This window comes from Aptenodytes forsteri, unplaced genomic scaffold (genome assembly GCF_000699145.1).
Source record: "Aptenodytes forsteri isolate BGI_AS27 unplaced genomic scaffold, ASM69914v1 Scaffold255, whole genome shotgun sequence".
Classification (NCBI taxonomy): domain Eukaryota; kingdom Metazoa; phylum Chordata; class Aves; order Sphenisciformes; family Spheniscidae; genus Aptenodytes; species Aptenodytes forsteri.
In genome coordinates this window covers 8110713-8125840 of record NW_008794888.1, presented here as the reverse complement: position 1 = coordinate 8125840, position 15128 = coordinate 8110713, and the positions used below count along the sequence as shown (strand labels likewise).

Below are 15128 nucleotides of genomic sequence, written 5' to 3'. Positions count from 1 at the left end.
GCTCCGTTTCCTAAAGCTACACTCTCCAACACAAGGTGAGCTCCCACTGACCTTTCCTGACCTGGGGCATTCATAACCTGCCTCCCTCACACGAATTTGCAGAGGTCTAATAAGACACGAGCTTGCACTGAACCTTTCCCTGATGTCTATTCATACTGCCTCATACGTTGACTCATTCCTCTGTTTTCACGAAATTTATAAAAACTGAGCATCTTTGAAAAGTCTCAGCTTGAGCTGGAATTGTCAGAAGTTCGCGCTTTGTTGCTTTTCTTTTCTTTTTTAAGGGACAAATACGGATTACATGAAAGGACCCCATATGTGTGACATGGCGTCCTAACTTCACTCCAAAAAACCCCATGGATAATAACTCTCTCTTTATAATAATTCCAAATACAAACGAGTTTTCTCAAGGGCAATTGGGGCAATTAGCAAAAAAGGCAGAGCTGACCTAGATACGGCAATCATACACTATTTCTCATCTAAAAGGATGCTGTATTTATAGCTTTGTGTTTACAGCGTAACATCTAAAGTAAACAGTTCTCTCTTTTCTTTACTGTTTACTTCATATTGATCAACGTTTACTGTTTTTTCCATCTCCTCAGGAATATTACATATTGTCCTTTAATTCGAATAACACATTTTTCATTATTTGCATACAGTAAATTGCCAAATTTTCTCAGAGTAAGTATTTCAATAAAACAAAGCCTGATCCAGGATCTCTGGGACCCATTTTAGTAAATTCTATCTGCATTGATGTGTGTAAAATTTTGTCCAAAATATGACAAAACAAATGTGAACTCAAATTTTCACTGTTTTGGTACTTACATGTCTAAAGCTATCCTTAATAATTTAAATTTTGCTTTCTGAATGAGGCTGACCTGTTTTCAAGAATGGCTGACATCCAAAAATTCCATCTGTCAAATCATGCCAGTTATGTAGAGGACCAGAACTAATTAAGAATATTGAAAATTTGACGCATTTCTTCAGGGACTAATTGCAACTCACAAGCCTCCTATCTTGATTCACACTGAGCATTTTCAACAGACTTCAACACACTGCTATCAAAAAAACTTACATGCTTCAAGCTAGGACTACAACCATACAGACAGAGATTAATTTTATTAGTGCCAAGCAGAAAATTAGGGGTGGGGGGAGTGGCATCAAGAAAAAAAAAAGCAGAAAGCTCAGGGATTTTTTAATCACAAAGGGGAACACAAGTAAGGATGAAATTAAATTTGTACTCATTGGTGAATAGTGGGATTAAGTTTTTCCTCTCTTCACTATTTTCCCTTTTCTGTTTCTACTTGGTAGTATTTTCTTCATGTAGTTACGTCACTTTGCATATAAATTGGTAAATTTATTCACAGAGGCTTTTTGTTATATTGATTTGGTGCAACTGCATAGTTCATATCTGCAATTATTAGGCAAAAATTAGAAGCTTGCACATATGACACAAAAATGATTTAAAAGAAAATTTCCATGTTATACCTTAAAAAAATTAATGGCAGTTTTCCCCTTAAACATAAGCCTTCTAGAAAAATGTTTTATTGATAAATTAATTAGACCTACCTTGTATATTCTTCTTGGAGCTTATTTGGGTCACTTACAAAAAACTTAACTCTGAAGTTCAAACCGTGAGGTGATCCTCCTACGGTCAAGAAAAGTTATTTCTAATTAATCAGGGTACCCTGGAAAAACAGCATAATAATGATATATGAATTGACCAAATACATACATGTACTCACTTTTTAATTGTTTCCTGATAGGTTTGTTTGGATCCAACCACCTCTGGAAAAAGACAAATTATAACACCAACTTTAGAGAAACAAAACAGTACAAATTATAGCCTTATCCATCAAGTAACTGTTGCTTTTTCTATTACTTTTTACTTGGTCTTTTACCAAAATGTCTTACTGGCATACAAAGTCTTCTTACTGATTCTGGAAAGACACCAACATTATCATCAACAGTTGATATTATTGTTCTTTCCCCGAGATTAACCTTTGTTGTCCAAATATCTGTCTCTTACAGTGCTAATTCAACTATGACTTGGTTCTATGATTGTCACGTGATCCTGAGAGAGGTTAGAACTCAATTATGGTGTGTTTAACAATCTTCAGCTACTCTTTAAACTGATTGTCCAAGGTGAACTAACTGTGGCAGTGAAGAGCTAGAAACAGGCTAATTTACCCAACTCTGAAGTTAATTTGCTTAAACTAGTTCCAGTACATTTGACTCTGCATTTTGCAGTTCTGACACATCCAGGGACTGGTCCCACTGGCTCACAGATTCCCTTCAAATTGTCAGCCTGAGTGTCATTTCTGGTAAGTCACTAATTGGGATCTTGGAAACCAGAGGCTCAGCACTCAGCCTACTGGATTAAGGACTACAGAACAATTTTACCAAACAGCACCCAATCTTTATCGTCTCTACGGGAGAATGGTACTGTGGGGAAGTACAGACAGATCTTTATAAAAATCAACGCTGCAAATTTCAGAGGGAAGTATGGTTCTCCAGAAAGCCCTACAAGTTGTTTAGAACACTCCCCACCAGCAACCCAGCAGACTCTGCACATACCAACGTAGTTCAGTTAACTCATAAATCTATCTTTGTTGTAAATATGGTTCAATTCCTCATCCTGCCTTGCAGTGCAGGCCCACAAGCCTCAGGAAACGGTTATATGGCCACAGTTCCTATGAAGTGACCGAGACCTAACCCTGTATGGAATGTAACTACCTCACATTTATCACAGGGCTTTTTTTTTTTTTTCTTCCCCTCATGTGAGGGAGGAGGAAGCAAACACACAGAGGTACATGAGTTATCTGACACACACTATGGCTCTGAAGTTAGTTCTGAGTCATTTTATTCATTGGGAATAACAAATAACGATGACTACATCCAAATGCTGTATCCTTGTAGTAGATGACTTAAGAGGAACTAAAGAGACAGTTTGATATAACTTAAAGAGAGTGATTATTTCAAAAACAACTCACACAGGATTAATTAACTTTTAAGACTAAATGTAAAGGCTTAAGAAGGGACTCTCCAGCCAGGGATACACATGAATTTTATATAAGAATCTTTCAAAACATGGTGAAAGATACTTGAGTATCTTTAAGCAAGGGTTTATAATACAACATGTCTGATAAATGCACAGATCTGACTGATAATCCTCTGATTTTTTTTTTTTGTGTGGAAAGTACTGTTCGAGATTACAGTTAATCCAGAAAACCTGGAATTGAAATGCCTAGCAGAAAAGCTTACATTTACATTTCCTTCTAGTTGTAAAGATCAATTTGGTATGTACTAGCATAGCTCAAACTACAGAAGTGTAACTTTTTTTGGAAACGTATTTAACAGGCAATATCCATGCTTTCAAGTGATATCATTGGATCCAAATGCAAAAGGTGATTTTCTCTCTGGGAAACTGCAGAGGGTTAAACCACTTAATATTGTAAAGAAGCTGAAGTTGGCAGGATTTAGGCAAAAGTACCAGAACTTTATGAATCAAGGTGCTGCTAGCAACATGTTATCCCATTTACATCCCAGTAAGTCTGAGGGGCAGGTAGATTTGGGGATCCATGAAGTTTGTACCCCAGTCCCTTGAAGAGTCATTTCTGTACTCTCTCCTCCCCCAGCAACGTTCCCTGCCTCACTCCCTCCTGCCAAGGGCGCTCCAGCACCCACACTGACAGTATTCGCTGCACACCCTCACACCCACTATGCACCAATACCCCCTTCTCAGCATTGCTCCAGGCATCCACAGCCCAAGACCCTAGCCAAATACACCACTCCAGCTGTACACAGCATCAATGCTTTCTTGCATTGACTTTTACTGTGACATTAATATTATACAAAAACATAAAGCTTGTGCAGTTTATGAGATCCACATTTAGGCACAATGATAGAGGTTTCACACTCAATCAGCAGAATCCTCTTTTCCCCATCACCTTTATCTCCTGATGTACTGACTATATCTTAATAATATTCTGCTGCATTATTTCACAAGTAACTAGAACATTTGTCAATCCAATCTGGTTTCTTTGTCCAAATGAACCAAGTGTAAAAGTAAAACCTGAAATTCATCAAACCCATAAATTCTTCAAGCTTACATGACTAATATTGGTAACATTTCTATTTAGCTCTGACACATTGTTTTCATGGCAACTAGGTATGTGCTGAAAAGCCAAAATATTTAGAAGTCAAAGAATACTAAACCTTTAAAGCATGTGCTTATATCAAATAGCTGTGAAGTCATTCTTCTTTCGGACTAACTCTTAACCAGATCCTTTCTATTACAGTGTTGTATTCAGCTGCTTCCAGAATACATAAACTAAAATAAGAGAGCTTAGAGGTCTAAGCTTTGGAAAGACAGATAAATGAGGATGAGAAACACTACAAATTTCTGAGTGTTGAGTAAAATATTGAGTGATATTCAATTAAATACTTCTTAAACAAAGCTGAAAAATAATTCAGCCTTTTCTATAGCATGCCTATGTCTTTTCAGCCTGGAAACAAAGTTCAGAATAAAAAGATTAAATGAGGCCAGCTTGCCACTGTCTTAACAGAACTATCCACAAAGTTACAAAAGAAAACTTTGTTAAATATCTACAACTGTGCTATACAGCTGTATTCGTATTAATAATCTTAATGTTACCAGAATTTAGAAAAAGAATATAATTAAGAATAATTTGCTCTAGAGAAGAAAGAAATGTGGAAGCAGTTTACTACTCAGGCAGAAGAAAAATTATGGCTGGATTGTGACTTTTTTCTTCCTCTTCTACGTTAAAAATAAGTAAAAAGAAAAAACCCCAACCTTTTAGCAAGATAAAAAAGTATTCCTTCTATTTAGAACAGTCACTCTTGACGGTAAAACAGTAGACCAAATCTGCACTTATCAGAGAAAGTTGCACTACTTTCTGAAATTCACCTTAGTTACTGAATTATTAACACTTTACAGTGTCACTTAACTCTGTAGATCACATTCTGCACATTTTGTGAACAAAAATTACTTTTGACACACAAGTTGGGAGATAAATTTAGACCCCATCACTGTGACATGCATATAATGGGAATTAGGTAAAGAACTGTATAATAAGGAATAATACTTCGTTAAATTGCACTTTAAAACAAGTATTGAACATTTGTTACCTATAAAAGAAAGTATTCAAGAAGTATTCTTCAAGCAATCATGATCTCAGCAGTACAGCTATAACTATTACAGCCACTGAACATTACAGCTGGATTTATTAGTTTCTACTGGTGAATTATAAAGCTATTTACAAAGTTTCAGTCCTATGGGATTTCCTTTCAATTAAAGCACATGAACTATCATAAACACTCATTTTCAAAGGAGTCCCTTCCTTTTTCCGTTAAGGTGATGAGCTGACAGCCCTTGTCAGATAGTGGACTATATGAAGCACTATTAAAAGACCTACCAGGTATCTGGGCTAGAAACAAAAACACTGTACAGGACAATCTAAAAAAACCCTCATTTTTTTGTAAGTCCTAATGAAAAAAAAAAATTTAAAAAGAGTTACTATTTCTTATCCCAACTGACAGTGATCATGCAGTCTAGTAAATAGATACAATAAAACAAGCAATATCCTTTTAAGGTATTATTTCATAAGCACAGATCTCAACATTTTACTCCAAACTTGTAACTATTAACATTTACTTTTATCGTAACTGCAAGGTGATACTGACCCAGTGACTCAAATGACACAGTTGGAGATGGCACAATATTGCAATGGCTTCTATTTACTTCTCTTTATAATGACACAGAGCACAGTGAAGAACATGATTATGATTTATAAAATCGTATTTTAAAAACAGAGTCAACTTACAGGGTTATCAGTAGATTCATCAGCCAACTGTAAACCAAAGTAATCTCTCTCTGTCAAATCGAGATGCTTGAAGACTACATCCAATAGAACTTGTCCCTGATCATGTTTCTGCAGAGAACAAATACGTATATTGTTTAATGAACAAATATATAATCGGACACACAGACTTCAGGCAGGCAGAGCACATACACATTCTTTCAGATGTGCTCTAGTAGCCTAAATTTTAAGTATCATGAAGTATATCCCAGGAGCATTATTTTCAAACGAGCTTCATCCCTCTTTTTGAAACATATGTAAAGAATTATTATTTTTCCCCTTTGTCATTTTCTGACAGTAAGAATTTCTCACTTCTCAGCTAGCTACATGATTATTCCTGAAAGCTATTCATTAGCCAAATTTGATATTTAAAAGGAGTACTGAAAAAAAGAAAAGAAAAGAAAAAAGGCTAGGATTTGACAACTTTGTAGCCTTGTTTGGGTCACTGAATTTGAAAGTACAGGTCTGTACAAGTTATTCTTACTTATTTTATTTGAAAATCTATTCCTGAATCTAAATGAACCAGCATGTTGAAAATGTTTCCAAATTTAAATGGCATAGACAGCTGAAGCAGCCAAATATCTAACTGAGAAGTGTCATTTAAATGCGTTCTCTCAAAGATACTACTTCACTCTAAATGAACTAATTCAAATGAACTGAACAACAGTAACACTGCTTTTCAGAGACAAGTGAACAAACTTATTTCTACTACAGGGACAAATCTTACCCACAAAATGATATAAAAAGAATGTGTAGTTGTTGGTACCTAGCAATTTTTTGCCTAACCTGAAAACACTGCCAACACAGTAATTGGAACGCTGAGTGTGCCATTATGACAGGACTCAATAAATACATTTGGTGAAATCTGAAAAGAGTTACCCAAAGAAGTTAAAGTGTCATAGCTGCCTGAAGTACAAAAGATGAGGAAAAAGTCTGCAAGAACAACTGTCAAACAAAAAAAAATGATGAAAGAGATGATTGATACATTTTCCACCCAGATTTTCTACTTCTCTGGCACCAAGCAAGCTTCTAACAATCTTCTAGGTGCCAAGTATTATTGATACTACAGTGGATTTGATACATTTTGCCTTGTTTACTGTAGGCAATAAGATATTTTAAGTTTTAAACCAAAAAAACCTGCTGTTCTGCTCCCAAATTACCTCACTTCTTAGAGATTATATAACAGTACTTTTACAGCTGTTAAAACAGAAAAGGTCAAAAGAAGGTTGCAAGAATTTCATTAATATCCATATATGAGAAAAATCTATAAATCACATTCAGACATTTGTTAACATCTAAGAGCATCCTATCAAACTCATTTTTTTGTTCAGCTGAAGTTACACTGAAATTGAGTAAACTGTCAAAACCATTTATTGGGGGCTAAAAACTCCCAAGAAGCTTGATAATTTATTTCATAATAATTAAAAAAAATTAGAAAATATTTATCAACAAATTATGCTTGAAATGATCCCAGCAGGACAATCATAACCATAGCTCTGCATATTTAAGTTGAAATTACGTAAGGCATATATTTCAGGCCCCATATAAATTTGGCTAAGTTAAAGCGATCTAAGAATTGCTATATTTCCTTTGAAAGAAAACAAAACAAACAAACAAAAAACAAACAAAAAAAAAAAACCCCAGATGTTAACATAATAAATACACAACAGTATAAATGCGTAAGGCAATTTTTATGTACAATCCAAAAATAGCCTCTTTCATTTTAACTAAATTAGGAGTTTCTGATATATTTTGAAGTAAACCAGTAATCAGTACAATTTTTTCAGCAAATAAAACTAATTTTAAAATTACACAGCAACACTAATTGCTTCTTGGCATTTTTCCCCATGCAGATTTAAATCAGAACTCAAACTAAGAACTTAGGACTGTAACTATCAGAAAATGGGAGACGTTTGGAACCCAAGTTTAGGCTTACATTTACCACAGCTGACATGTTACTTCCTCAAATAACATGCAGATATCAATTCTGTAGCTTTTTTCCAAACTAAACCTGAGAATTTATACTGTTTCTTAAATATCTGAATAGATGCTTCCTAATGAGAAAGCTTAGAACTGGCTGATCGGTTTGAATTTAGTAATACAGAACATCATTTCACGACCGCAAGGAAGGTATTTCTCCTGCAATAGAGCAGCAAATTTAGTAAGAGAAGACTAGTTTCAACACGAAGCATGTTTTGATCACAATGTTTTACTCAGTGCAAAATAAAGATAAGCATCTAGTAAAACCAGACCTCCGTTTAACCCATCTCTGATATTTATATAATGATGTTGCAGCTTGTCAGAGCAGGTGAAGGTCGCAATCCTGGTTGTTGTGAAAGGTCCACAATATTTGTAATACTATCATAACCATTGAATAGCTGCTATAAATTATAAAAAGCATGATAACAAGTTTCTACTTTTGCCTTTTTTTAAATAAAAACGCAAAGCCAATAAATGTGGATTAGCATAAAAAGAAACTCGCTTTATTCCTACAGATAAAGTTAAACATTAATATTTTCTCTTAAAACAGGGAATAATGGAAAAATATATGAAAAATGGGAACTATCCAACATAAAACTGCAGTAGGTAGATACAAAACATATATTCCAATTCAGAAAAAATGTTGATAAGAATGTTATGTGTACTTCTTATTAGTCATTGCTGGAGGCAAAACATCTAACAAATTTTGGCCTTTCAGAACAAGTTTGACATCAACACTAGACATCAATATATTAACTGCATTTTATGAAGTATCTATTATCTAGTGACTAACATCTAGTACCACTAGATGTAATTACAGTTAGTCTCTAATCGTAAAATGATTGTTAGCTGTCTACAAACACCATGTTTGAAAATTTAGGAAAACAGCTGCAATTACATAGCTTTAATGCCTGCTTACCAACTACCACCACAATCTTCCCAATTTATATTACTGACATTCTGGTTTTGTTGCTGGGCTACAGAACTGGCCACATCTACAGCAACCAGGAGATACTGCTGCTGTGCCAGTCCAAACAAATTTGGATTTCTGATGACAGAGGAATAGGATGATAGATCCCAGGCTTTCCTGGAGGGGGTCAGACGGCTCTGCTGCTCACAGGTCTGTAGGAGGGCTGCCCTGCTCCTCCACTAATGACAACACCGGAACCTCTCCTCTCACAGCTCACCGCAATACTCGTGTCACAACTCAAGCAAGCGCATCCCCAAACAGCCAGCGCTGCACTACTGTCTCCTTTCACCCTACAGCTTATGTGAGCTTTGCAAAAAGTTATCTTGTTTTAAAAAAAGTTTCCAAGCAGGCTATTTATTTTTTTGGCCAACGAAAAAAGGGAAGCAACTAAGTAATGCTGAAGATTAAATTACAGGGGGGTTGGTGTGTGTGTGGGTTTGTTTTGGTTTGGGTTATTTTACAGATTTTTAGATTTTACTTCCATTAGAGTGTAAATTCATTAACTTTGAGGAGAATTCTGAGACAATAAAGGCTCCAAATATGAACGTTTGTCCATGACTGCTAACCCACTAGCCTTGTTCACAGAACAACTCATCCCATCTACCTTGACTTAGTTTTCCCTCAAGTTTAGCGTGATCTCCATATCCATGTACTGGCTTTCAGGGAATACAATTAAGTCAGCCTGCACGGAAAAGATGCAATTTGAAGTATTTAAACAATTAATTAAAACCAATTAAAGCAATTTGATCTTGAAGAAGCAGGTTTACAGTAACACAAATCATCCTGATCACGTTATTAACTCAAGTCAGCCTCACTTCTTCCAGCTATGCTTTCTATGAAGTATGCTTTTCAGGTCGAAGTAGTGCTTAATTTGGTAAACAGAGCATTTTATAGAAGGGATTTCTACTCTTCAAACATATGCACAGGTTAGTTCCAACTGATTCTTCTGCCTGCAACCAAAATAACCTTTGGCTACAGTCCACAGGGATTATTTGATTTGATTTGTTATGCTCTATACAAGGTAAGGCTTAGCACAAAGAATGCCTATTTTGCAGATCAATGGAAAATGCTGGTTGAAATGTGAACTTAAAACACGTCACACAAATTATCAAGAGACATTGTCTGTGATCAGAACTTTTCTGTTGGAGAAGAAATAGCGTTTGAGTACATTTTTATTAATACAGCGCTGCATACTCCACATGATTAAGCTTTACAATCATTAGCATACAGAATACCTATAGCAATCACCAGAAGAAAAAAAAACTTGCTAATTTATTTGATGTAATCTTTGTTCTTCCTATTTTGAAAACAATTCCATAAATATTTATTGCCAAGTATTGCGTCAACCACAATAAAGTAAAACACAGCTATAAACCCTGAAAACCTGTATACCATGTAGGTTAGCATATATTTGCTATGATTGAATACTTTATTACTCCCTATTTTTGAAAGAACAGATTGAAGAACAGATCAAAATGTTGAGCACCAAGGGACCTTTTTATTCCCTAAACTCAGTTTTAATGGACAAACTTGCAGGCTGATGTATATAACCAGTAAAGCATGATCCATGCAACTAAAGTATTTAGTACACTAGGGAGGTGACAAGAACATATTACATAAATTTTTCTTGGGAGAGACAGAACAGACATTTGAGGATTTATAACTGGTGATTCTACTCTAGAGAGACACTAGCATTCTCTAACATACAGATTTTGAACACCTACGTCAAAAAGAGGCATAACCTCCCATAGCTACTATACAACAATTATTCCTTATTTTAGCCGACTCTTATAAACAAACAAAAAACTGCAAGACAGACATTTTAATGGAAAACTCATGCACCTGAAAGCCGAAAACACAACATTTACAATTTCTGATGCACTTTTCATGCTTTGTCTCCAACTACATTCTGCACATACTGCTTTGTGGCACGCAGTATAGACCTGTTAGCAAGGATGAGAAGATAAGAGATATAGAAGAGCAGTGGAATATTGTAGAGAAAAAGGGAAAAGGTGTGTAGGAGAAATTATCCCAGAAAGGAGATGAGGCTTGATGTTGATAAATTAAAGTCTTTAGTTGTCCCTCCCCCAGCTCCATCATCCAAAATTCCCACCCTTAACTACTCAGAAGTCCCAAAAAGTTAAATAGCTCCTGAATGAACTACAAAAATGCCTTAAGAGAACATCCCAAAACCTTGTATCTTGTTTCAAAAATCTAAAATAAATAACCACCAAGTCTACCTCTAAATCTTAAGCCACTCAACACTGGATCCTTGCCAGTTCTTGCTAGGTAACAGAGATTTCACTCCTCTAATAGACAGCTGCAGGCTGCACAGGCTCTAACCACCTGATTACAGAACAGAGAAATGCAATCACTCTCACAAATCTTCCTTAAAACGTTAAAAAGTATCAATATCCTTGCTAAACACTGGATATCAGAATCCAATATAATTTCTGAGCGTTACAACTTTTTCAAAGTCCAAATTAAACTTGTTTACACAGATTTGAAAACTGCTTCAGTTTCTCCCTCACTTCCCCACTGAAGTCCCACAACCTTATTTGATATCGAGCTACTCCTTCACTCCATTTGCTGAAGTTCAATTTTCTCTTGAAAAACTTTAATAATCATGCCACCTGTAACTTTTACCATCACATTATTGAGCCTTTCTCCACAGAAGTCATCAATTCTATAGCTTATAAAGTAAAAGCTGAGTTCTCCTGCCCCAGGACACCTGACAGCTTCTTTCCTGTTGAGTTCTGGTTCTTCTCACACAAAGATCACTTTAAATGCTTTAATGTTTCCTTGTGAAGTCCTTGTTTGTTGTTTGTGTTTTTTTTTCCTCAAGAAGTCGAAAGAAATGGTTGCACTTGCATGAACATATGCACAAAATCATGAACATTTTCATTTTAACTCCTTATCAAGGATTACAGATTAGAAAATCTGATGAATAACCTATTTTAAATTCCGGGCTCATATATAAAAGTTATTCATTTTTCCCAGTAACAGTCCTCCGCATTCAGCAACCAGCTTCCTATTTTCTTTCCTGCCATCCTCATTAGTGCATTAGAAGGTGGTGAGTTTAAGCGAGGGAAATCACAGAACAAGAATATAATCTGAGAAAAGCAAAAAGCAAAGAGATACTTTAAGATGATAGCTGTAAGCAAATATAACCATACACGTGATTGAACATAGTTAGCTGCACAGTCAAGAGAAGAGTTACCATTATGCCTTACCCATGCTCAAAACGCAAAAACCAGAACGGAGTAAAACAAAAGCTCGCTTCTCATTCAACTCAGGGGCAAAACTGCCCTCCATTTCCACTGTACAACTTTAGCCCATGAACAAAATTACTAGAAATAAACTATGCTTTGTATATTCAATTTTGAAATGAAGATCTGTTAGTACTGTAGAGGATGCCAGAATGACTAAGTTCACAGTGACTTACTATGTACGTGTACAAGCATGCCTGCCTGAACATAACTTCCCCTTCTATTCTGTACTTAACACTATTTTGAAAGTCAAACTCTAGCCATACAAGTCCAGCAAAGGAAAGCAAGCTCAGCGATATTGATTTGCAATAAGCAAATTACTTACATTAACTCTGAAAGCTTGTACAGTGTTATCCAGGAGAAGAATGTTGCAGACCACCTCCGTATGCTGCCTGTCTCGTGCCAGCTCAGATGCTCGTACATTGTAGGTTCTGCCAGCAGGCAATCGGAAACGTGCGGTCATTACTGTCCACACACAGTCTTTAGGCAAAACAAAAATAAAATTAAAAGAGATCAAAAAGTGCAAATGCAAGAATGTCATACTTCAAAGAAAGATCAACACACAGCAAGTCCATTGTTAAAAAACTCCATCACAGACAAAAGAAAAAATAGTACTAAATTCATGGTATCCAATAACGAAACAATGTATTACAAATTACAACACAACCTTATTCCAAAATACTCAGTCCTTTACCTTCTGTCCATTGCCCACTCCCTCCCTATTTTAAGGTTGTTCTGTGCGGGTTTTGGGGGTTGGATTTTTTGTTTGTTTGCTTTAATAAGATTCAGAACAGCATTTTCACTTCAAAAAGCCTTGTAATTGCTGGGCATCACGGCTACTAGGCTCCCAATATTAGAGAGAATTAAGTAATTAATTTCAGTGCAAAACAGAAAAAAAAAGTGCTTGCACCAAAAACCTTTCAGAGAAAAAGCATGCAGAAAAAAGAACTGCAAATACACAAAAATTCTGATGCATTATTCTGCAAAGCTTGTGCATTCACTGTATAACAATTAGACATGAGAATACACAGCGATAAACATTAGCATTGCTTTTTTTTTTTTTTTAAATTACAACATGAAGAGATAAAGGTTTGTCAAACTACTGAATCTTCTGTCTAGGTCAATTTGATTGGATTTACATATTTAGTTTGGAAGCACAAACAATTCTTATTCTCCAAATAAGGAACTGTGACCAACAGAAGTCTACACCCTGCACTAAGTGCTGATAAATAAAATGCAAGAGTTGAAATGTGACTTTCACTTTTCAAAACTAAGATTGTAATGACTATCCCGCAACCCCAGTCCAGCAAAGTACTTATGTGCACACCTGATGCTATTAGCCCTATCCAACGATACTAGTTACTTTCTTAAGTACTTCGCAGGATCAGGGCCTGTGATTCACTTAATTATACACTCAGCAAACTATTTCTACGTCCTTTGACAAGGGCGTAAGCAAACAGAAAGTTTTATAACTTAAGTAGAGAATATATTGAGATAGAAAATTAAAGTGTCTTAAAAAGTAGTAAAAGAAAACAGATATTCTCAAAACTGAATATAAAATAACTGCTTTTCCTTATCCTGTGAAAAATTATATAGACTTCAAAAATGTTTACGTATTTGCTTCCTACTTTGAGAGGGGTAGGTGTGTATCATGATGAAGAAAAGCATAATTTAGCAGAGGACAGCAAACATCCCAGTAGTGATTAGAGAGCTTGCCTGGACCATAAGGGATATCTGTGCTCCAATATACACAAATGAATAGGGGTAACAAATAAAAGATCAATCCCCTCCTAAATAGTCGATAGCTTAGGTACTTAGGCACTCATGGGAAAGTGGAAGACCAAGATCCAAGCCGCCTGTATCAGGAAGGGCTGGAAATTTGCAGTTTAACCTTCTTCCCACTGCCTGCAGTCAACCTCCTGAGCGACTGCCCTAAAAATCCCTGAGGTATGCTGCTTTTCTAGAGTATGTCTTTACCTCTTTCAGCACGACCACACATCTCAGACATAAAAGAATCTTTTTGATGATAATCCATCCTTGCATAATGTTTCAGTTTTGACTTAACCAGCATTTTCAGATTAAAAAGTACTTGTTTCCTTACCAGACAGCTTTTTTTTTTGGCTACTCTTGTCACTCTGGCTTCAGAACTGCAATGCTGTATTCATGCAGAATTACAGCAAGTTTACTTTTGTTTTGCTAAACCAATATGACATACTGAGAAAGGATAAAGATACTAGATAAGCCAACCAGCTGCAAGCTAAACTCATGACTTTATCTTAATGAAAAACTAATGAAAAATTGTGTCGCAAACATTAAAACTCCAAAGTAAAGCTTAACAAGAAAGTACACGTCTGACAACTCCTCATGAAGAGGCTGCTTCCACTAGGCCTTCTAGAAGTCTCAAAAATAAAAGGCAGAAGGAAACCTTTAACAGAGAAGAACAGGTAACTGAACCTCCATACCAGTGATCTGAGCCAACAACGTAACATTTCACAAACAATATTTTATGTCATATAGACACAATCTAAAAGTCAATTGCCTTAACTAGCCATAATGGCATGAAGATCAGCATCTTTATCAGTGCAGCTACACAACCAATAACTATAGCCAAGACTTTAGAGTGGTATTTGCCTGTGAGCTGAATCAAAGAAGGTTTCAGAAAAGCGTGCAATTTGATTAAAACCAGTTTATCCATAACACAGAAACAACCCTTCGACAGGCATATTTTACAAGGATTTGCATAAGTGACAAATCAACCAAGACAGTGAGGGTTATCTCAGAGTCCTTTCCCATGAATACAAACACCAGTGCACAAAGTAGGACTGTTTAGCTTCCAAATCAGTATTGCAGTCCTCACAAAACCATTTGGTGGTGACCTGGAAGGGTCTAACTCAACAATTCACAATTTCGCAGCAGAAAAAAAGACTTGTTAAAGGCCAGAAACCATCATGCTTTAAGGGAACAAAAAGGCAAATCTCACCTTTCCCTCCTGTTCCCTCCCTTATTTTTGTCTTACTTGCTGATCAA

The 15128-nt window shown here is 35.9% G+C and overlaps 1 protein-coding gene across 2 annotated transcripts in view; it reads right to left on the bottom strand.

Moving 5' to 3' along the window:
- PTPN4 (protein tyrosine phosphatase, non-receptor type 4) overlaps window positions 1-12588 on the bottom strand; it is a 77825-nt gene extending 65237 nt beyond the window's left edge. Inside the window, exons 1-4 of one of the 2 annotated variants that reach the window (XM_009274979.2) lie at window positions 12427-12588; window positions 5847-5954; window positions 1746-1788; window positions 1570-1648 (exon numbers count right to left, since the gene is read on the bottom strand). In XM_009274979.2, the coding sequence (XP_009273254.1) occupies window positions 1570-1648; window positions 1746-1788; window positions 5847-5954; window positions 12427-12564 (368 nt within the window). In that variant the 5' untranslated portion in view covers window positions 12565-12588. The remainder of the gene's footprint in view (window positions 1-1569; window positions 1649-1745; window positions 1789-5846; window positions 5955-12426) is intronic. The other variant, XM_009274978.2, reaches the window with a different exon arrangement.
- Window positions 12589-15128: the final 2540 nt, after the last annotated feature.